The following is a 22,804-nucleotide window of genomic DNA, read 5'->3' as shown; positions in this document are numbered from 1 at the left end:
ACTTTTCTCTTCTACCACTAGCAGCTGGCCGCGTTATCGGTAAAGCGCCGCTAGTTTTAGCGGCGCTTCACCATCGTTTTAGTGGCGCTATTCAGCCGCTAGAGGGGGGGGTTAAACTCCAGCTAGCGGTCGAAGTCAGGGTTAAATGTGACTGTGTTACTCCGCTGCCGAAGTGCTTTTCAGGCGGTGCCCATTTATTTCAATGGGCAGGGGGGCGGTGGTGGGGTGGTGTATACAGCGCTGCTCCACTGCCCCAAAGATGCTGCTTGCAGGATTTTTTCTAACGTCCTGAAAGCACTCAGACTCTCAGGCCTCGTACACACGACCGAGGAACTCGTCGTAAATGAAACATCGTTTTCCTCGATGAGTTCCCTGTTAGGCTTGTCGAGAATCTTGACAAGCTTTCTTTGCGTGCACACTGTGAAGACAAAATCTCGTCTTTCTCAAACGCGGTGACGTACAACACGTACGACGGCACTATAAAGGGGAAGATTGATTCCACTGGCGCCACCCTTCTGAGCATGTGCGGGTTTCTAAGCATGCACACGAACGTGTTTCTCGTCGAAAACCAGCCCGACGAGGAAATTGAGACTCCCGTCGAGGAAAAAGAGAACTTGTTCTCTTTTTTTTCTCATCGAGTTCCACGACAGTTTTCTCGATGAAAAACATACACACGACCGTTTTCCTTCGGCAAAAAAGCTCTGCCACCAAGTTTCTTGATGGATTCTGTCGAGGAAAACGGTTGTGTGTACGAGGCCTCACACTGGGGCTGCAGCCTGCAGGGTAGGCATTTTTCAGGCGTTTTTTTTTATAGCAATTTAGCACCTGGAAAAAGCCTCAGTGTGAAAGGGGTCTTATATGCCCCCCCACCTGAAAAAAGTTCAGCGGACGCCCATGATAGTAAATAGAAACACATGCTGGCACCATGGTGGGAAAACTCTTCTTTTTTAGCAGACTACCAATACAGGACTTATGATTAATACGTTTTTCTTCAAAACTGCTGTCCTCTGAGGTCCATGTACGCTTTAAGTGTGTGTTTTTTACACTCCTACTTCAACATTCAGATCTGCTTTGTTCTTTAGGCCTTGAAAGCTTTTTCTTACTTCTTGGGAAAAGCCATTCGCCCGAAGTCTGCAAAATAAAGACAGAAAAATCTTCAATGAAATACGAATTGTCTGAGACAGCTGGATGGCACTTATAAAAAATTAGTATTTTCTAAATCTGGCCATAGGAAATAAATGACAGCCAGGGCCGATCCTAGGTAGGGTGCATTGCACCCAGACGCCTGCATAGGTGGGGGCGCCGAACATCTTAAAGACCCTCTAACAGAAGCCCTCTCTGTGTCCATAACAGAGGCCCTTCTCCAGGTCCCAATAAAGTACTCTGCTTCTCTTCCTGCATTTTGTTTATTTTTAAGAGATCATGTAAGGATCCCAGGTTAATGAAGACTTTGTGGGGGAGCATCTCTGTGGTTGAGTCATTGTCATAGAAACATTTGTAAAGGGGAGGAGTTAGTAAAATGACGACGCCCATGTGGGGCCACCAGAAGTATTTCTGCACCCAGGCGCCTGTGACCCTAGGATCGGCCCTGATGACAGCCTCCTGATCTGATTTGTTTAGGTAAGCTTGGTGGCAATGTCTTGTCTATGACTTTTCCAGAGACCAGACATTGCTGATCCACAAGACCAAAGTACATGTATCCTAACAGGAGTATGGAAGCCACCACTGAAAATGTCCCACTAAAAATACTGGCTGGCAATGGCAATTATTTTGGAGTCAATACCCAGAAGAACTATACTTTAAGAGTTCTGAGTTCTGAGTTAGCTGATAGCGAGAGTTGGGATGAGCATTTTTTTTTTTTTACCTTTTAGCTACTGAGTATGTGCCGATATGCCGACGTGGCCTGGAGTGGAGGCAGAGCTGGCCGCGGGATTACAGGTTTGTTATAACCTATTTTTTTTTCTTCTCCCTCACTTTTCTGTGTTTTTTATTTTTATTTTTTTAAGTTTCTATCTGCCAGGACCGTCTGTCCAAGGGCGGTCTACCTGCTAGGCACTAGGTGACGGGTGTGATGCGGGCGAGCCGACTGGCTCGATGGACATAGGCAGCCCGCCATCATGGGATTCCCAGATCAGTTCCGGGGTCTGACGCTTTTGTGTCACCATGGTGCGGGGGCCTTGACCTGGGGAGACCTGGGCGGGGGTTCGTTGCGGGGGAAGGGTCAGCTGGAGGCGAGTAGTCGCCCCCCTCCCCCCGCACGTCCACCTGGCTCGCCCCTGACTGCATGCGCTATGCTATAATTGGTGTGTGGTCCAAGGGGCCGGTCGGTCTGCTAGTGCGCCTAATAATTTTTCTTTGGAGGACAATTTAGTCCTAAATTCTGAAACCCGACGGTCGGAGCTCAGCTCACTCGTTGTGGGGGTGGAGGCCTCGCCGCTGACCCGTTGCCTGATTACTGCACTTCCTATGCCTTTGACTGTTTAAATGTTTTTTTTTTCTCTGAGTGATTGTTTGTCATTTACGTTTTATTTTATTTTATTATTATGGAATATCAAAAAAAGGATTGACCGGTACACTACTTGACCTCTTTCACTCCTTCAATTGTATTTTGAGATGTGTTGCCTTTGTCTTTCATAAATAAAGATTTTACAAAAAAAAGAGTTCTGAGTTTACTCTGACTTTCCAATCTGCATAATGGTTTTTAGTCAGACTAGCAACCAGTCAGCTAGCAAAAATTATGTGCAATAACCTCTAGCAACCAATCAGTGAGCAGTAATGATGTGCTGTAGCTTCTAGCAAACAAATCAGCGAGTGGTGATGATGTGTTGTAACCTCTAGCAACCAATCAGTGAGCAGCAAAATTGTGCTGTAACCTGTAGCAAGCAATCAGTGAGTGGTAAATATGTGCTGTAATCTATGGCAAGCAGTCTGCCTATACAGTATAAACAAGGCAGATCGCTGTTCTGCTAGTATGGGAGACATCTAATTTTGGGCAGAAGGGTATGACACACTGCTCAACCAACCCGTTCCATGTTAGGTGTAAATGACAGCCTCAGCCTGCGCTGCTCCACTTACCACACCCTCTGACGAGTTTCACCCCACCCACCAGGGCTTAGTTACAGAGGTCTATTACTAAGCCCTGATGGGTGGGGTGAAATGCGTCATGGGACGTGGTCAGTGGAGCAGCGCAGACTGAGGCCCTCATTTACACCTAACATAGATTGGGTTGGTTGAGCAGCATCTCATCATACCCTTCTCCCTAAAATGAGAGCCTCATATTTTGGCAGAGGCGGCTCTTTAATTAGGCAAATTAGGCGGTCGCCTAAGGCCTCACACTCACAGGGGCCTCGCGGCCGCCTAACTTACCCAATGCATTGCCCCCATTTAGAGGGGCAGGGGATCCTAACGCTGCTGTGCTCAGGCAGCGTTAAGAGCCTTAACAACCAGTGAATATCGGTGACACCACCCCTTGTGAAGTCAATGACCCAGCATGCCCTCAGTCAATAACATCACAAGAGGGCGGGTTCACCAGGTGACATCACCGGGTGCCCCCGCCCCTTAGTTATTAAAAGAGCAGGATCTGGGGTCTGCCATGTTAAAGGGGGCTTCCAGATTCCAATAAGCCCCCTCCCCGCAGACCCCCACAACCACCGGCCAGGGTTGTGGGGAAGAGGTTCTTGTACTTGAATTATTTTTCCCATCATAGGCGTGAGTGGGGCCCCATGTCAAGTTTTTCCTAAGGCCTCACAAAGCCTAGAACCTCTGGACAGTCTACCAATAAGCTGCTTAAGACTAGGTGAAGCTCAATTTCTTCTTTTAAGGAAGCTCATCCTTATTTGCCACAAGAATGGGCAAATCTCGAACTGCATACTATATAAGGGGTTTTGGTGGCCTTAGTAGATTGACTTGAAGTTTGCTCATATTTCACCATGGGCTGGCCTCACTAATACACTATATATTTCATCCAATGTCTCTTTTCTACATACCTGACATCTATTAGACTGGAGGAATTCTCTATAAGGGTGATGATGTGTTTTGAACCAGCATCAGTGATGTTGTTGAAGCTTATGCTTAGTAAGGTGAGGCTTGGGTTGCTGCTCAGTAGCTCCAAGAACTGGGAATCTTCGTGCGTTAGATGAGTGTGATAGAGCCTGCAACGAAGTGCTACATGTTACATCCTACAATTATTGACAACAAAAATATCTGAAAGGTAGTGTATTTGTTTCTAAAAGATCAGAACATCTAGCCTTAGATACAAAAGATTAATTGCCAGGTTTGCAAAATTCTTTCTTGAAGTGCTGCAAAATCAATCGGAGAATTATAACCATAGAGAGAAACACAAAGCAAGAAGACACGTGTTCACTGACTAAAGTATCATTCCATGTGACCTTTGCCAGCCAATTGGAAGCAAGCTGTTATGCCGCGTACACACGATCGGAAATTCCGACAAGAAAAAGTCCGATGTGAGCTTTTGGTCAGAAACTCCAACCGTGTGTAGGCTCCATCGGAATTTTTCTGTTGGAATTTCCCACCAAGAAAAATTTGAGAGCTGGTTCTCAAATTTTCCGATAAGAAAAGTTCTTGTTCTCTATGCCATATCGACGCACCAAAAAAACATGCATTCTCAGAATCGAAAGTCGACGCAAGCATTGAACTTCATTTTTCTCGGCTCGTCGTAGTGTTGTACGTCACCGCGTTCTTGACGGTCGGAATTTAGTGTGACCGTGTGCATGCAAGACAAGTTTGAGCCAAGATTCCATTGGAAAAAAAGCCACGGTTTTCTTGTTCGTGTGTACGCGGCATTAGAATCACGCCCATTCAAAGGCATGCCTATACACAATTTTTTATATAAATTTGTGCAAGGGTGTCTTGATCACCCTTATGCTTAAAAGACAGTTGAGGGTAAACAAAATAATATGTATAAACTGGATGGGCCCTTACTCCTTGACACACTACACAACACTTCCCAATGGCTCCCAACCATTGGCCTTAAAGTTTAGTACATATTTCCATGTTTGTTGCCTTTGGTGTTGCATACTGCTACCTGTTCGGGCTATGCTTTCTAATTGTTTTCAATTGCTGCAGGAGACTTACCACAAGGAGCGCTAATGCACAGCCAAAAAGCCAAACAGAATAAATACCAAGATTACTGAAAGCTCCTTGGCATATGGCAACCGTGGAACAAAGCTTTAATGGCAGGAATAGAGAAGAAATATTTGTTTCATCCCTTCTTACCCCTCCCAACATTGACTGAGCAGCTCGGCTCACCCTTCTACTTTCAGCAGTGACTCAGCTGCTCAGCTCACCTAGCTCTTCCTCTCAGCCAGGGGCGTTGCTAGGTCTACAAAATATCCAAGGCTAGAGCCCATAGCAGCAAAGTAATGAAAGTCATACAGTTGGGCGGACATACACATGTATCCCCTGCACCCCACCGTTTTGCCCTCTGTCCCCTGCACCCCACAAACACACACTGTAGGTAGAACTCTCCTACCTTAGACAGGGGTACAGCAAGCAGAGCATCTGAGATCGGCATCACAGGGCTGGATAGGGGCGGGAACTACTGAAGTTAACTTTTCACATTAACAGGCTGGTGATTGGTTGGTACGATTGCCCAGCAACCAATCACCTGTTGTTTAATGAAAAAGTTAACTCCTGCGGTTCCCGCCCCCAGGCAGCCGTGCGATACTGCCCGCTCGCCGCTGTTCAATGAAGAGGACAGCTGTGAAAATGTCCGCAGGCCGGGTGACCACATTCAGCGGTGGTGGGCTGGGTAACCCCTGCCCTAGAAACTCGGGGCTATGGGCCCCAGATGTGGGGCTATAGCCTCAATAGTCACCCCCTAGCGACGCCTCTGCTCTCAGCAGTGACTTAGCTGCTCAGGTTTCTCTGTTCCCCCCCCTCCAAGCAATGACTTAACAGCCTTCCAGTCTTCTAACCCCGTGTTTCTCAACCCTGTCCTCAAGTACCCCCAACAGGCCATGTTTTGGAAATTTTTCCTAGATAAAATAGCTGTCCAAACTACCAAGCCATTAACTCTGATTTAGAGCACCTGTGCAAGATAAAGGAAAACTTGCAAACATGGCCTGTTGGGGAGTACTCGAGGACAAGGTTGAGATTGAGAACCACTGCTCTAACCTGTATTGTAAAACACAGAGCACGATCTCTGAGATGGGGGAGGTGAGTTAGGCTGAGCTGCAGAAAGAATGACTTCATTGCTTCTGCTGTGAACTTTGAGGATGAATTGCTTCACTGTACCTGCGGCTACAGAGATTAGTGAGGGCATACTTTGGTAACAGGTTCACTTTAAGCTATGGATCTCCAAAATATTTCTGTACTGTAGCTTTGTAACCCAGGATGCCCTGAATACTCACAGAAGTGTTTCTATTTTGCATGTCGGCCTGGACAGAGCCACCATCAAGTCCTGGAAGTGAGGTCCATTCAGATTGTTGTAGGTCAAGTTGAGTGTCTTCAAGGACTGGTTATTTGTCATTTTACATGCCAAGTGTTTACAGGCAGTGTGTGTCAGCGAATTAATGCTCAAACTGTAGAGAAGACGTAGGGTATAAAAAAAAACATGTAATTAAATCGATATTTCTGATATCATGAGACCAGTCACCACACTATCTAAACTTATGCCCCGTACACACAATCGGATTTTCCGTCGTAAAAACCTTGGATGGTTTTTCCTGACGGAATTACGCTCAAGCTTGGCTTGCATACACACGGTCACACAAAAGTTCTCTGAACTTTTAACCGTCAAGAACATGGTGATGTACAACACTACGACGGTCCGAGAAAATTAAGTTCAATGTTTCCGAACATGCGTCAGAATTTTGCGCATTGGAATTGCTACAGACAAACGGAATTTCCGATCGGAATTTTTTCCTGCTCTCAAACTTTTGCTGGCGGAAATTCCGACAGCAAAAGTCCGATGGAGCTTACACACGGTCAGAATTTCTGATGAAAAGCTCACATCTGACTTTTGCTGGTGGAAATTCCGACTGTGTGTACGCGGCATTAGTCATAGCTTTTTAGTTTGTAGCATGTATTTTTCAATGTGGGACTATAACTTCAAAGACATGCTGATAGGTTAATTGTCTTCTGTCTAAAAAAATTGGCCTTAGTATATTAATGTGAGTTAGGGACCTTAGATTGTAAGCTCCTTGAGGGTAGGGACCGAGGAGAATTCATGGACGTTGTAGGCACCAGAATACATAATTTTTCTTTTAAAAGTCATACATTTTATTTCAACGGTTTTTAAAAAGAAAATAAATGTACAAAGTGCATTAAAATCATACAGTAAACTTGCTACCAATAACTGAGCTAGTATCAGCAACTAGAACACCATGTAACACCCTATCCTAGTCTGTATTGTAAGTGCCAGTGGAATATGGTTACCAGTATCCAGGCGGACTAGGTGTAAGTTGATGTAGCTTGATTGGTTCTACATGTTTTGCGCAATTACGCTTCCTCAGGAGCTTAAGCAAGAATTCTAGCGTAGATAAAAAAAACGCCACAAGGGTGGTGCCACTGCATGCGTTCCCATATACACATGTTGTCCTTCCTGCACGAACGCATGCCTTGGTCTGTTTACCAGCTAGAGAGATGTTAGTTTTGAAACCGCTGAATATGTATTGTTAATAAATTCTAAAGCTACAAACTATATATTTTACACACTCTAGAATTCTTGCTTAAGCTCCTTGAGGAAGCGCAATTGTGCAAAACATGTAGAGCCTTTCGAGCTACATCAACTTTCACCTAGCCCGCCTGGCTACTGGTAACTGTATTCCACTGGCACTTACAATACAGACTAGGATAGGGTGTTACATGGTGTTCTAGTTGCTGATACTAGCTCAATTATTGGTAATAAGTTTACTGTATGATTTTAATGCACTTTGTAAACGTATTTTCTTTTTAAAAAACGTTGTAATAAAATGTATGACTTTTTAAACAAAAATTATGTTCTCTGGTACCTAAAAAGTCCATGAATTCTCAAAATGTTCTATATAGATGTAAATAGGACTCTATTATTATATATCTGTATCCACAGTACAACCCCACAGTTAGGAAGCGTTAGAACATCTGACAATTTTAGATTGGAGCTCCACCCAAAAAAGGAAGCTTGGCTTGTCTGAACCCTCCTCCCCTCCACTGCCACATTTGGCACTTTTTCGGGGGGGGGGGGGGGGTACATGGTTTTGAAAGGTACCTGCTCCCACTTCTGGCTCAGATCGCTGTGGCGAACTGATCCAGAAGTTCGGTCCCCCCTCCGGAAGTTTCCCCCACTTTATGCAAAACTGGGTTGCAGTTAAACTTCAAAGTAGTCCAGGCAGTGGCAAAAGCTTACCTCAGATTCTGAATCTTGCAGTCAGGTTGTTCTAATGCAGAAGCTATGGAAGGGATATCTTCATCCTTCATTTCATTGGACATTAGTCTGTAGAGTGAATTAGAAAAATGTAACTAGTGTGAATCATAGGCAGTTCAATAATTCGAAACACGTGACCTCCTTTTCACCAAAAAATTGTGATGGGGGGGGCTCTGATTCGATGAGAGGACTCTGTTATGGGGGACTCTGTGGTGATGGGGGACTCTGACATGAAGGAGAAACTCTGATGTGATGGGGGAACCTCTGAAGTGATGGGGGCCTATAAAGTGATGGAGGACTGTGATGTGAAAGGGGGTTCTAAAAGAATGGGGGGGGGCCTCTGATGTGATGGGAAACTCAGATATGGGGGGGGGACCTCTAATGTGCTGATGTGATAGGGAGACCTCTCATGTGATGGGAGGACCTCTGATGTGATGGGCGAACCTCTGAAGTACTGGGGGACAATAATGTGATGGGGGACTGTGATGTGAAGGGGGATTCTGATCTAATGGGGGGGTCTTCTGATGTGAAGGGGAGCTCTAATATGGAGGGGTGACCTCTAATGTGCTGATGTGATGGAGAGACCTCTCAAGTGAGTAGAGGACCTCTGATGTTGATGTGATGGGGGAACCTTTGAAGTGATGGGGGGACCTCTGAAGTGATGGAGGCCTATAATGTTATGGGGGACTGTGATTTGAAGGGGGGTTCTGATTTAATGGGGGGACCTCTGATGTGATGGAGGCCCTCTGAAGTGAAGGGGAACTCTTATATGGAGGGGTGAGCTCTAATGTGCTGATGTGATGGAGAGACCTCTCAATTGATTAGAGGACCTCTGATGTTGATGTGATGGGGGAACCTCTGAAATGATGGAGGCCTATAATGTTATGGGGGGACTGTGTTTTGAAGGGGGGTTCTGATATAATGGGGGGACCTCTGATGTGATGGGGGGGCCTCTGAAGTGATGGTGGCCTATAATTTGATGCAGGACTGTGATGTGAAGGGGGGTTCTGATGTAATGGGGGGAACCTCTGAAGTGGTGCTAAGCCAGTGTCAACAGTAATAAGATACTCCCAGAAGAGGAGAGGACAATGACATGTAAGAAGGGAGAGGACTGTGCTAAAGAATTGTCTCCTCCTGAAGTTGTCAAATTTACAAGCAAGTTCAAAGACACTTTGCAAGTGAATAAGAATTTAATTTACAAAGGAAAATATGCAATTAAAATACTTGATCTTTCAATGCTCCTATCTGCAATTTCATAAGTTGGTGGTGGGGTCTCTTTATCTATTATATGTTGCTACCATGTTACATTCCTACATAATGTTTGGCAAAAATGGTGATTAATGGACTACAGTAATAAAGTGCACATTACGTATTTCCCTTACAAAGATGAAGTAGACTAAAATGAACCCACCGAAGTGTCTGGACAGCATGAAGACCCGGTGAAAGTCTCTCCCAGCATTCCGTTTCAAGATAACATTTCTCTAGATCAAGGCATTCAGTCTCTTTGCATGATACCAAAATAAAAGCCAACACTGTGCAGTCAAGGGGGGTCAGGTTAAACCTCGAAAAGTCAAATGTCATGTTTTGACCAAGAATCTCTAAAACTAGTGCTTTGTTTCGTGATTCAAAGAGACAGTTGAAAATATTTAAAGTCTCCCTCCTCTCACAAGCATCCTTTGCAAGCTTCTTGACTAGCGGAGACTTCTGATGGAGCCATGTAATTGCATTTTTGAAAGCTTCTGTGGAAAAATTCAAGAAGGTCTTGAGAAGAGCCCTGGTGGAACCATCAGATAGGCCAAAGAGAAAACGAAGAAATATTTCTGCACGCCCATCTTCAAACAATTTGGCTTTGTTAAGGGATTTTTGTAATTTTTCAGGGTCATAGTCAATGTAATGGACTAAAGCAGCCATGAACTCCTGAACAGTAAGGTGTAAAAATGAAAAATTAACATAGGAAGACTGAGTGGATTCCACCATAAAACTTGTGTAGAGGTGTGAAGACGTCTTCACGTTGAACGATTCCAAATCTTGTCGCTCGAACACAATGATCTGGTTCATTACCCCATATTCTGCCAGCCATCCGAGAGGCATCAGCGGGTTCCTGGCATAGTCTCTCTCCTGGGTGTGATTGGACAGAATGTTGCAGATAAATGCTACAAAGAGCTGTGTCACAGTTTTGGGCAAGAATGCCGCTGGGTTCTGTTCTGGTTGGACTTTGAAGCTCATCGACAACACCGTACAGATGATCCAGCAAAATGAAGGGTTGTAACAGAAAGTGTACAGTGCTTCATTGTCCTTCACATGCTTAAAAGCCTTGTCAGACAGATCTCTGTTTCCAAAAAACTGGACGAAGTATAGCTTTCTTTCTTCGTGAAAAAATCCCATGATCTCACAAACAAATTGAAAAATGTCAGCACCAATGAAGGCCAGTTTGGCTGGTCTACTGGTCATTAGCACAGAACAACCCTTGAGAAGAGATTGCCTCAACAAGTTAACCAAAACCACACCAAGGTCTTGTTTCTGCTTTGCGTTGGTGTACCGAGGACTGGATGCAAAATTCATTTGGTGGCGACTTTCATCTAAGCCATCAAAGATGAATAAAAGCTGCTCTGGGACCTTCAAGATATTTTCAAGCTGAGAACTTAGATAGGGATACTGCTGAAGGATCATCTCCTCCAAGCTGACTTCTCCCAGTCGGTTGAGCTCCCGGAATTTGAAGAAGAAAACAAAAGCAAATCTCTGATAGAGCTTTCCGTTCACCCAATCCCAGACAAACTTCTGCATGAGGGTGGTCTTCCCTACTCCTGGTACACCGCTTATCATTATAAAATTCGGCACGCGCTTTATTTGATGGCTCCAGCGGAAGAGCCTTTTGGGGGAAACTCGTTCCAATCCTCTTTGAGTCTTACACAAGTAGCTTTCATGTTTTTCCCCAATCTCTATCAGCTCATGCTGAGTACGACGTCTAAAATTCTCTGTGGACACGACAACCAGATTCACATAACGTTCTGAAATGAGAAAACTTTGACTCTCCAGGGTAGATCCGGGTGGATTACATTCCACTAATGAATGGGTCCTCTCCAGCAGATATTGCTTGTGCGTTCCTTGGATTTCTTGCAATGAAATATAGGAAGGTATATCACTTTTTGATACATCATAACAGATGATACACATGTTCTGAGTTTAAATTGTTCACAAAAGCATATTGTTATTTATATCTAGGTTTAAAGCAGGGGTGCTTAACCGGTAGTCCAGGGAGACCTCTGATGTGGCCTGCAACCTCCTGCTCTGGGATGGCGGGTTGGCAAGCCCCAGGGCCGGGACAAGGGGTGGGCAGGAGGGGAAGGGAGTCACCGCTCCAGGTGGGTCCAATAAGCAATCAGGAACCTCTCAGGAAACCAAGGGTGCTGGCAATGCACTAGGCAAATTGTGGAAATTTCAAAAGGGGATGGATAGCCGCACTCCAAAGGAACTTCTTAAGTTGTCTTTATTGGTATCACAGGATACAGTAAAAAAATCGGGAAAAGAAGCAGCCGACACGTTTCACACTACTTCAGTGCTTAGTCATGGCTGAGGGGTGGGCAGGAGGGACGACTGCCCTGGGCACTATGGTATCATGTGAGGTGGGGGGCGCCACAGGGATATTGGGGGGGGTTTGTGTTGGAAGGAGGAATTTTGGAAAGCGGTAGAGGGTAAGTACTGTTCTAGGAGGGGAAATTTAGTGGTAAGAGTGTTGATTTAGGGGAATTTGTGTTGGCAGGGGGGTGGTGGAAGAAGATTTGTGCTGAGAGGGGGAATATGGCAGGAATTTGTGCTGGTAGTGGGGATTTGAAGTTGTGGGGAGAAAATGTATACTAGGAGGGGAAATTTTAGTGGTAGAGGACTTGTGCTAGGAGGGATTCCTTTTGGGGGAGGGCTATCTAGCTGGGGGGATTTGGGAGATTAGGGGGCAAATATTTGAGCCGAGATGGGGAATTTAAGCAGTGGGGTAAATTTGTACTGGGAGGAGGGGGGATTTATGCTTAGGGGGGATTAGTGCTCAGTGGTTTTGTGGGTGGAATTTTGCTGGCACAAAATTATCATACATCTTGGAGGGGCGCAGTTTGGCATGTTTGCCCTGGGCTCTAGATGACCTTGTCCCAGCACTGGCAAGCCCAGATTGCAGGTTGCCGACTCGCCAATCCAGAGCATCAGCGTGGATGGAGCAGAAGTCGCATAAGCCAATGCCTCCTTTATAGCGCCGACTCCTGTTCCAGGCTGAGTGCATTTGGTATCACTCCATCTGAGATAGGAACCTTTCTAACAGCCAGCTATAACAGCAGTAACTGAAAGACAAAAGCTCAGTTTATTAACCACTTCACCCCCGGAAAAATTTACCCCCTTCCTGACCAGTGAACTTTTTGCCATTCGGCACTGCGTCGCTTTAACTGACAATTGCGCAATTGTGCGACGTGGCTCCCAAACAAAATTGACGTCCTTTTTCCCCACAAATAGAGCTTTCTTTTGTGCCCAGTAAGCAAGTGGTTAAGCATCTTCTCGCAAGATTACGGATATTCCGTGTTACTGTACCTGGGATGATAACATCACCCTTGCCTAGACAGCCAGATATAAGTTTAAGAACTTTCTCTACTGCTATTTGTAACTGGGGGAGAGTGATTTTTTAGGTGCTTATAGGGGTTGTAAAACTGGCAATGACGGACCCCAGCCCCCCCATTTTACTTACCTGAGCCCCGAATCTGCTGTGCGCGTTCCCCGGCGTCCTCCTCTCCTCAGAGTCTGGCCATCGATTTGCTAGATTAATAGCAGCGCAGACATTGGCTCGCGCTGTTGTCAATTGCATGCAATGGCGCGGCGCCGAGTGATACAGTTGCCGGCTATGGCCGCCAGCTGTATCGCGGGAGCGCACCCACAAGCTAACCCCCTTGGGAGAGCGCTTTACATGAAGGGGGTGGGGGCGGAGAGGAGCCGAGACAGCCGCCGAGGGACCCCAGAAGACGTGGATTGGGGCCACTCTGTGCAAAATGAGCTGCACAGTGGAGGTAAGTATGGTATGTTTGTTATTTTTATTTTTTCAATGGGAACCTTTAGTGTCCCTTAAATTCAGAGAGGGGGCGTTGAAGCAGAGAGTGCAAAGTGTACACTGCTTGCTTAATAAATCTTTTACTGAATGCATTGCACAGTGTGGATTTTTCTTTTTTCTTCTTTGAAAAATTGCCCAATTGTTTCCTGAAAGTTCAGCGGAATTAATAATCTCAAGTTCACTCAACCCTAGCTGTTTTACAAGAGTGCCATCCCAGTTACCAAAGTAACCTTAGTTACAGTATACAGTTGCCACAAAACGTATGTGAACCCTTTTGGAATGATATGGATTTCTACACAAATTGGTCATAAAATGTGATCTGATCTTCATCTAAGTCACAACAATAGACAATCACAGTCTGCTTAAACTAATAACACACAAAGAATTAAATGTTACCATGTTTTTATTGAACACACCATGTAAACAATCACAGTGCAGGTGGAAAAAGTATGTGAACCCTTGGATTTAAAGGAGTTCTCTGACCTAAAAGTTTTAACCCCCGCTGTGCCCGGGCTGTAAAAAAATAGAAAATAAACTGTCACTTACCTGCCTACGATCCCCCGTTGTTCCGATATCGCCGTCCCGTTCTCCGGTCCCGGGCCCCTTCCGCTTCCTGTGTGTCGGTGACTCATAGTGCGCTCAGCCTATCAGCGGCCGCAGCAATGTCCCGTCACGGCCACTGATAGGCTGAGCACACTATGAGTCACCGACACACAGGAAGCGGAAGGGGCCCGGGACCGGAGAACGGGACGGCGATATCGGAACAACGGGGGATCGTAGGCAGGTAAGTGACAGTTTATTTTCTATTTTTTTACAGCCCGGGCACAGCGGGGGTTAAAACTTTTAGGTCAGAGAACTCCTTTAATAACTGGTTGAACCTCCTTTGGCAGCAATAACTTCAACCAAACGTTTCCTGTAGTTGCCGATCAGACGTGCACAACGATCAGGAGTAATTCTTGACCATTCCTCTTTACAGAACTGTTTCAGTTCAGCAATATTCTTGGGATGTCTGGTGTGAATCGCTTTCTTGAGGTCATGCCACAGCATCTCAATCGGGTTGAGGTCAGGACTCTGACTGGGCCACTCCAGAAGGCGTCTTTTCTTCTGTTTAAGCCATTCTGTTGTTGATTTACTTCTATGCTTTGGCTCATTGTCCTGTTGCAACACCCATCTTCTGTTGAGCTTCAGCTGGTGGACAGATGGCCTCAAGTTCTCCTGCAAAATGTCTTGATAAACTTGGGAATTTATTTTTCCTTCGATGATAGCAATCAATCCAGGCCCTGACGCAGCAAAGCAGCCCCAAACCATGATGCCCCCACCACCATACTTCACAGTTGGGATGAGGTTTTGATGTTGGTGTGCTGTGCCTCTTTTTCTCCACACACAGTGTTGTGTGTTTCTTCCAAACAACTCAACTTTGGTTTCATCTGTCCACAGAATATTTTGCCATTACTGCTGTGGAACATCCAGGTGCTCTTGTGCAAACTGTAAATGTGCAGCAATGTTTTTTTAGACAGCAGTGGCTTCCTCAGTGGTATCCTCCCATGAAATCCATTCTTGTTTTGTTTTTTACGTATCGTAGATTCGCTAACAGGAATGTTGGCATATGCCAGAGAATTTTGTAAGTCTAGGATTCTTCTTCACCTCATTGAGCAGTCTGCGCTGTGCTCTTGCAGTCATCTTTACAGGACGGCCACTCCTAGGGAGAGTAGCAGAAGTGCTGAACTTTCTCCATTTATAGACAATTTGCCTTACCGTGGACTGATGAAAAGCAAGGCTTTTGGAGATACTTTTATAACCCTTTCAGCTTTATGCAAGTCAAAAATTCTTAATTGTAGGTCTTCCGAGAGCTCTTTTGTGCGAGGCATCATTCACATCAGGCAATGCTTCTTGTAAAAAGCAAACCCAGAACTGGTGTGTGTTTTTTTATAGGGCAGGGCACCTCCAATCTCATCTCATTGGACTTCAGTTGGCTGACACCTCACTCCAATTAGCTCTTGGAGATGTCATTAGTCTAGGGGTTCACATACTTTTTTCACCTGCGCTGTGAATGTTTACATGGTGTGTTCAATAAAAACATGGTAACATTTAATTATTTGTGTGTTATTAGTTTGTGATTGTGATTGTCTATTGTTGTGACTTAGCTGAAGATCAGATCACATTTTATGACCAATTTGTGCAGAAATCCACATCATTCCAAAAGGGTTCACATACTCTTTGTGGCAACTGTAGATGCACAAATATTTAAACAGCTACTCAAGTACACAAGGTATCTTTTTTTCTTTTTGTAAAGATGGCAAATTAACCACTTAAGGATCGCCTCCTGCAGATATACGTTGGCAGAATGGCACGGCTGGGCACAAGCACGTACAGGTACGTCCTCTTTAGGTGCCCAGCCGTGGGTCGCGGGCGCGCGCCCGAGACCCGGTCCGAAGCTCCGCGGGACCCGCGGACCCGATCGCCGCTGGAGTCCCACGATCGGTCCACGGAGCTAAAGAACGGGGAGAGCTGTGTGTAAACACAGCTTCCCCGTTCTTCTCTGTGGCGCCATCATCGATCGTGTGTTCCCTAATATAGGGAACCACAATCAATGACATCACACCTACAGCCACACCCCCCTACAGTTAGAAACACAGATGAGGTCACACTTAACCCATTCAGCGCCCCCTTGTGGTTAACTCCCAAACTGCAATTGTCATTTTCACAGTAAACAAAGCATTTTTAATGCATTATTTGCTGTGAAAATGACAATGGTCCCAAAAATGTGTCAAAATTATCCGAAGTGTCCGCCATAATGTCGCAGTAACGAAAAAAATCGCTGATCGCCGCCATTAGTAGTAAAAAAATATATATATATAAAAATGCAATAAAACTATCCCCTATTTTGTAAACGCTATAAATTTTGCGCAAACCAATCGATAAACGCTTATTGCGATTTTTTTTTACCAAAAATAGGTAGAAGAATACGTATCGGCCTAAACGGAGGAAAAAATAATAATTTTGATATATTTTTTGGGGATATTTATTATGGCAAAAGTAAAAAATATTGCATTTGTTTTCAAAATTGTCGCTCTATTTTTGTTTATAGCGCAAAAAATAAAAAACACAGAGGTGATCAAATACCACCAAAAGAAAGCTCTATTTGTGGTAAAAAAAGGACCCAATTTTGTTTGGGAGCCACGTCGCACGACCACTCAATTGTCAGTTAAAGCGACGCAGTGCCGAATCGCAAAAACTGGCCAGGTCCTTTACCTGGCCAGGTCGGGATCTTAAGTTGTTAAAGATCCTTATTAAGGTCTATGTACAAATATAAAACCTCTAATTTTGCTTTTGAATAATTTACCTTTTATTTCTGGAGACAATGAGCATCCAAATTCATCCAGTAATATTTGATCCTTCATTGCCTGAACTACAGAAAAACAAGATCATTGATAAAAGAAGACAACGTCAGAAGAATTAATTATTTTGGCATACATTTAGAAACATTTTGGGGTAGACTTAAATTCTCACAAATTTTTTTTTTTTTTTTTAAATTGGATTGATATGTAATCGCCCACAGAATCATTATTAACCAACCCGGCCAATTCTGGCGCTTCACTCCTACATGTAAAAATCATAATTTCTTTGCTAGAAAATTACATAGAACCCCAATAATTATATATGTTTTTTTTTAGCAGAGACCATAAAGAATACAATGGCGGTCATTGCAACTTTTTATCTTGCACGGTATTTGCGCAGCAATTCTTCAAACGCATTTTTTTAGGTTTCATGCTTTAAAAAAACAGTAAAGTTAGCCCAACTTTTTTTACATAATGTGAAAGATGAAGTTGCGCCGAGTAAATAGATACCTTACACATCACGCTTCAAAATTGCACACGCTCGTGGAATGGCGCCAAACTTCGGTACTTAAAAATCCCCATAGGCGACGCTTTAATTTTTTTTACTGGTCTGCCTCACCCACAAAGGCACACAAGAAAAGGCTCCTCAATACTTATGCGAGAAAAAAAAACACTACACCCCCAATCACGTTCTCCGATCGTCTAACCAAAACCTCCTCCACATCCCCAAGTCCCACTACAAATCGAAGGGAGAACGAAGATTTGCAGTCCAAGGACCACGGCTATGAAACGCTCTACCAACGAACATCCGCATGGAAGAAAACCATCGGGCCTTCAGCAGGGATGGACTGGCCATTGGGACTACAGGGAGTTTCCCGGTGGGCCGATGGCTCAGTGGGCCGGCTTCAGTGACAGCGGCCTGGGAGTTTCTCACTTCTGCCTAATCTTGTCCCATAAGGGGGGGCACCAAACTGATTATTTTCCCCAGGAGAAATAATGTCTAGCTTCCCCACTGGTACTGCCTATAAGAGTACCAGTACCAGCCGTTCTACTCTAATAAAGTAAAACGGCTAGTGGCTAGTGAAGGGGGAGAGGGGGCTTGGGTGGTCGGGGGGTGCGGGAGTTGTCCGGCCGCTGTGGGAGAGACCTGTCAATGTGGGCCAGTCTGGATGAAGTCCAGGGCCAAATGTTTGTCCCAGTCCAGCCCTGGCCTTCAGGAAAAAACTCAAGACCCACCTCTTCTGAAGGATAAGGACGACACCGGATGGAATAATCGCCTTGCATTTGTATTGCTATACAAGTTATTCATTCACTCACATGTTTCGGGTTACATAGGAGGGCTAGAATTATTGCTCTCGGCCTCCGACGATCATAGAGACTCCGTTGACCATCTGGTCCGCCGGAAATCTCTATTATGGACATCCGGGGCCGGTGGATCTGTCCTTGACTCACTGATCGCAGAGGTGAGTCAGTAGAAGCACCGGGGTGCGGTGGGGGGGACGTCCCCTCTCGCCGCCAATAAGAACGATCAAGTGGTTGACTAGCCGCTATGATCGTTCTTATGGTGTATGTCATTCAGACATACCACCACAGATAAAAAGAAAAAAGAAAAAAAAAAGAAATAAACAAAATATATAAAAATTAAAAAAAAATGTATAAAAAAAGAGGGGGTTGCCATCCGGGGCCCTGGGGACCTCTGGGCCCTTTAATAAAAAAAAGGGGGGGTTGCCATCCGGGGGCCCTGGGGACCTCCGGCCCCTTACAAAAAAAAAATAATCAAAAAAAAGGGGGTTACCATCCGGGCCCCTGGGGACTTCCAGGCCCCTTACTGGTGTACTGCCTGTACCCCCCTGATGGCGGCCCTGCAGGTAGTAATATGGGTGTGCCCAGGCACACCTGGCACACACCCTGCGCACACCTATGGCAGGCATCATAAGATGTGGGGGGTCATTTTTCCCTAGCTCAAGGAGCCCCCAGCAACCTCTGGAGGAACCCTAGGGTTCTACCGAACCTTGGTTGAGAATGGCTGATCTAGTGAATTAACTGAAAAATTATTCTGTGTCCTTTGAAGCAATATTTAACAAAACTAAGGGGTCCTTTTATATATTTGTTTGGTCTTCATCATATATCCAAATATCATATACCCAAAAATATAAATTATTGACAGTTTATTGGTAATTATGGAGACTTTCTTAAACTTTGCATGATTTTAAAACAAGAAAAATAATAAAAATGTTACCTTCGACCTGCTGGATTTCACCAATAACCGCTAGTAAATTGTGATTGGGGTGATTGGTCTGCAGGGAATGGAGACATTCCAAAAATCCAATCACAGCTTCTCTTCCTTTTTCAAGAACATCCTGTACCAATCGCTCGGAAAATTCCGAGGCTCCGAGGTCTCTTTTCATCGACTCGTAGTGCTAGAAAGGCATTCCAGATTTAATAAAGTTGGGAAATGTAAAATCGTCTAGACAAAATACGAATGGCTGGATGACAAAAAAAATTGCATGGACACGAGGATACAAATGTAAAGACTTTATGAGGTCTGGGTGACATCATAGTGAGTGAGGGGCATTCTGTCATTACGCAACAGGAAGAGCGATCACAGAGTGAAGATACAGTCCTATAAAATCAACCACTGAGCTTCTGCCATTCACACCAGGGCCACCATCAGGGGGGTACAGGCATTACACCTGTAGGGGACCCGATGGTCCTCAGGGGCACGGTTGCCCACAAACCCCCCCCCTTTTTTTTCACCCCCAACCCCCCCCCCCCCCTTCAGAAACTCATGGCAGGGGACGTGTTAATTTTAAATGTTTTTTTTTTTTCATCTGACCCCCCACTTTTAGCAGAACCTGACTTTAGCAACTCGCGGCAGGAGAGAGAAGAGAAGACTTGACTTGACTTTGTTTTGTTCGTCAGCACCAACCACCCTCCCGCCATTATCCGGTGCTTCTCCGGGCTCTCATGTGCCATCGGAGGCCCGGAGAACGAATCGGCCCCAGCCGGATGAGGAGGATAGAGATTTCCCGGATGGTCACCGGTCATCTCTATGGCCGTCAGAGGCCCGGGCGCGATGTTATGACGTCACGCCCGGGAACCCGAAAGTAAACAAAGCCGCAATCGCGGCTGAAAACATGAGATCGTGATTTTTTTTTGTTCACGATCTCATGCTTTCCAGCCTGGAGGAGATATGCAGGGTCTTATTGACCCCACCTCTCTCCATAAAGAGGACCTGTCACACACTATTCCTATTACAAGGGATGTTTACTTTGCTTCAGTTATGAATGAACTTAGTGAGTGAGTGAGTGAGTGAGTGAGTGTGTTCATTTAGAAAAGGAAGGGGTGGGTAAATTACATATTTACTTGCTCCTCCCCCTCTTTATTCTTAAACATCCCCCGCAGCAGCCACCGGGAGGAGAAGAGGGAAACCAGCAGCACTGCAGGGCAGGTGGGGGGGGGCAAAATTGGGGGATCCCGGGCAGTAGGGAGAATCTGCACCAGAGGTAGTGATATGGGTGTGCCCAGGCACACCTGGCTAGGGTGACCACATTTCCAAACTACCATTCAGGGACACCCCCCTTCCCAAAAAATCAGCTTGTGGTGTAACGAATCACAGCACAGTGATTGGACACAGGAGGCGGGATTTATGATTTCTCCAATCACAAGCAGGGGGCGGGGACTGTGCCCCTCCAGGCATTCCCGGCCAGGGCAAGTACTGTCAGTGAGTAAAGCGGTGATGTGGCGGCCTTTTTTGGGGACATTAGTTTGGCTTGGGGGGGGGGTGGCTGTGTCAGTTTCATTCCGGGACACTGTATTGTCCTGGAATGAAGGTGCCCGGGACAGACCTGCAAAATGCGGGACTGTCCCGGGCAATCCGGGACACGTGGTCACCCTACACCTGGCACGCCTATGTTGTTGCTTATGTTTGAAGTATGTCATAGCCCTAAAAATTCTGGAGAAATAAAACCTTAAAAGACCCCCCTGGACTGAATTTTAATAGTCATTGTGCCAGGCGTAACTGGCGGCCTTTGTACTACTTAGGGAGAACCTGTCTGTCTTCAGCGGCCCCTTTGGGGTGAACGCCACAACTAGATATTTAGTTAAATGATATAACACATGTGCTGCACTTGATGGGTCATCCGATAGAAGACCGGTCATGGACAATGTCACCTCACCTCTGCATTTAAATCAGTTCGTGATTTCAGCTCGGCCAAGAAGCTCTGAGTGTCCAAGACCTGGGCAATGTAGACAAGATCATCTCTGAAATATTCATACATCATCCGCAGCTCATGCATTTCATATTTGGACAGCTTCTGACGGAACTTCTGAAGGTCACCTGGGTAATATTAATGAAAAGTTCAAGCAAATATTAATTAACAGCGCTCCTGTGTCTATATTTTAAAGCAGAACTCCAGGCAAATAAGTAAGTACGCCCATGAAATACATATATATAGGGTCTGTTTTCCTGTCCATCCCGTCTGATAGACGCGAGTAGAGGAGATACGCTACGCCGCCGTACCTTACCTGGCTTTAGTTCGAATCCAGGAAGATTTTGCACCGTAAGTTACGGCGGCGTAGTCTATCTCTGGCGGCGGAATTTAAATCGGCGATTAGGGGGCGGGTTTCATTTAAATGAAGTGCGTCATTTTTTTTTTACTTAGACGGGACTTACATACATTCCGATTCACGGACGACTTACGCAAACCAAAAAAAATAATTCAAATTAAACGCGGGAACGACGGCCATACTTAACATGGCAAGTCTAACTATACGCCGCAAAATACCAGCTTTAACTATACGCCGGAAAAAGCCGACTAGAGACGACATAAAGGAATGCGCCGGCCGCTCGTACGTTCGTGGATGGTCGGAAATAGCTAATTTGCATACCCGACGCGGAAAACGACGTGAACTCCACCCAGCGGACGCCAAAGTATTGCATCTTAGATCCGAAGGCGTACGAAGCCATACGCCTGTCGGATCAAACCCAGATGCCGTCGGATCTTGGTTTGAGGATTCAAACTAAAGATACGACGCGGGAAATTTGAAAGTACGCCGGCGTATCAGTAGATACGCCGGCATACTCTCTCTGTGGATCTGCCCCTTTATTTTTTTCAAAATTTTCGGCACTGATAGGCGCAAAAAAATAAAAATCGCAAAGGTGATCAAATACCACCAAAAGAAAGCTCTATTTGTGGGAACAAAATTATGAAAAATTAGTTTGGGTACAGCGTAGCACGACCACGCAATTTTCATTCAAAGTGCGACAGCGCTGAAAGCTGAAAATTGTCCTGAGCAGGAAGGTGTGTAAGTGCCTGGTATGGAAGTGGTTAAAGGGACGTACAGGTACGCCCATTTGCCTGCCCGTGCCATTGTGTTGACGTATATCTGCGTGCGCTGGTCGGCAAGTGATTACGCCGCAGCACACCTAATTGGTCCCTGGGGCTGCTTCTCTCTCCTCGAGTCTGTTCTTGCTATAAAGGGACTGGAAGATGTTGATAGCAATTCAGGTACTTACACTACTTGCTTTTAAAAAATTGGGGTGTAATACTAAATACCGAACTGCACTCATTTGTGTATTTTATATCTACCTGTTTAAACTATGAAACATTTGTGAGATATCACGATATAGGACTGGAAGAAGACCAACCTTCAACTTGTTCTCCAGATGTTTGGTCCATCTTCCCTGATCAATATGATGTTGAGTTGATCACTGAAAGATAAAGCTTATCATTAAGAAGTAGCACACCATTGCATTGTTTGAAGTAAAAACACTAATAGCTGGATTCAGGTAGATGCGCGCATTTTTACGGCACCGTAGCGTATCGTATTTACGCTACGCCGCCGTAAATCAGAGAGGCAAGTGCTGTATTCACAAAGCACTTGCCTCCTAAGTTACGGCGACGTAGCGTAAATGGGGCTGGCGTAAGCGCGCCTAATTGAAATGAGGATGAGGGGGCGTGTTTTATGTAAATGGGTGGTGACCCGACGTGATTGACGTTTTTTACGAACGGCGCATTC

General features: G+C 45.3%; 1 protein-coding gene across 1 annotated transcript; it reads right to left on the bottom strand.

Moving 5' to 3' along the window:
* Positions 1–836: 836 nt before the first annotated feature.
* LOC120920303 (NACHT, LRR and PYD domains-containing protein 12-like) lies at positions 837–22,499 on the bottom strand. The gene is made up of 9 exons (XM_040332302.1): positions 22,434–22,499; positions 20,962–21,122; positions 19,023–19,203; positions 16,789–16,854; positions 9,777–11,478; positions 8,348–8,434; positions 6,372–6,542; positions 3,987–4,151; positions 837–1,131 (listed from the first exon to the last, which is right to left on the bottom strand). The coding sequence occupies exons 1-9, from the start codon at positions 22,462–22,464 to the stop codon at positions 1,041–1,043; spliced, it is 2,655 nt and encodes an 884-aa protein (XP_040188236.1). The 5' UTR covers positions 22,465–22,499; the 3' UTR covers positions 837–1,040.
* Between the last annotated feature and the right edge of the window lie 305 nt (positions 22,500–22,804).

Source organism: Rana temporaria, chromosome 13, assembly GCF_905171775.1.
Source record: "Rana temporaria chromosome 13, aRanTem1.1, whole genome shotgun sequence".
In the NCBI taxonomy this organism is placed as follows: domain Eukaryota; kingdom Metazoa; phylum Chordata; class Amphibia; order Anura; family Ranidae; genus Rana; species Rana temporaria.
Note: the sequence above shows the minus strand (reverse complement) of the source record. Positions and strands in the feature narration are given on the sequence as shown.

Bases quoted from the DNA above. Each gene is read 5' to 3' on its own strand.
- LOC120920303 (XM_040332302.1), bottom strand. From the start codon at position 22,464: ATGGACCAAACATCTGGAGAACAAGTTGAAG. The intron at 16,855-19,022 runs GTAACATTTTTA...GTTTTTCTGTAG, and splicing joins TGAAATCCAGCAGGTCGAAG to TTCAGGCAATGAAGGATCAA. The intron at 1,132-3,986 runs GTATGTAGAAAA...TTTATTTTGCAG, and splicing joins TCCAGTCTAATAGATGTCAG to ACTTCGGGCGAATGGCTTTT.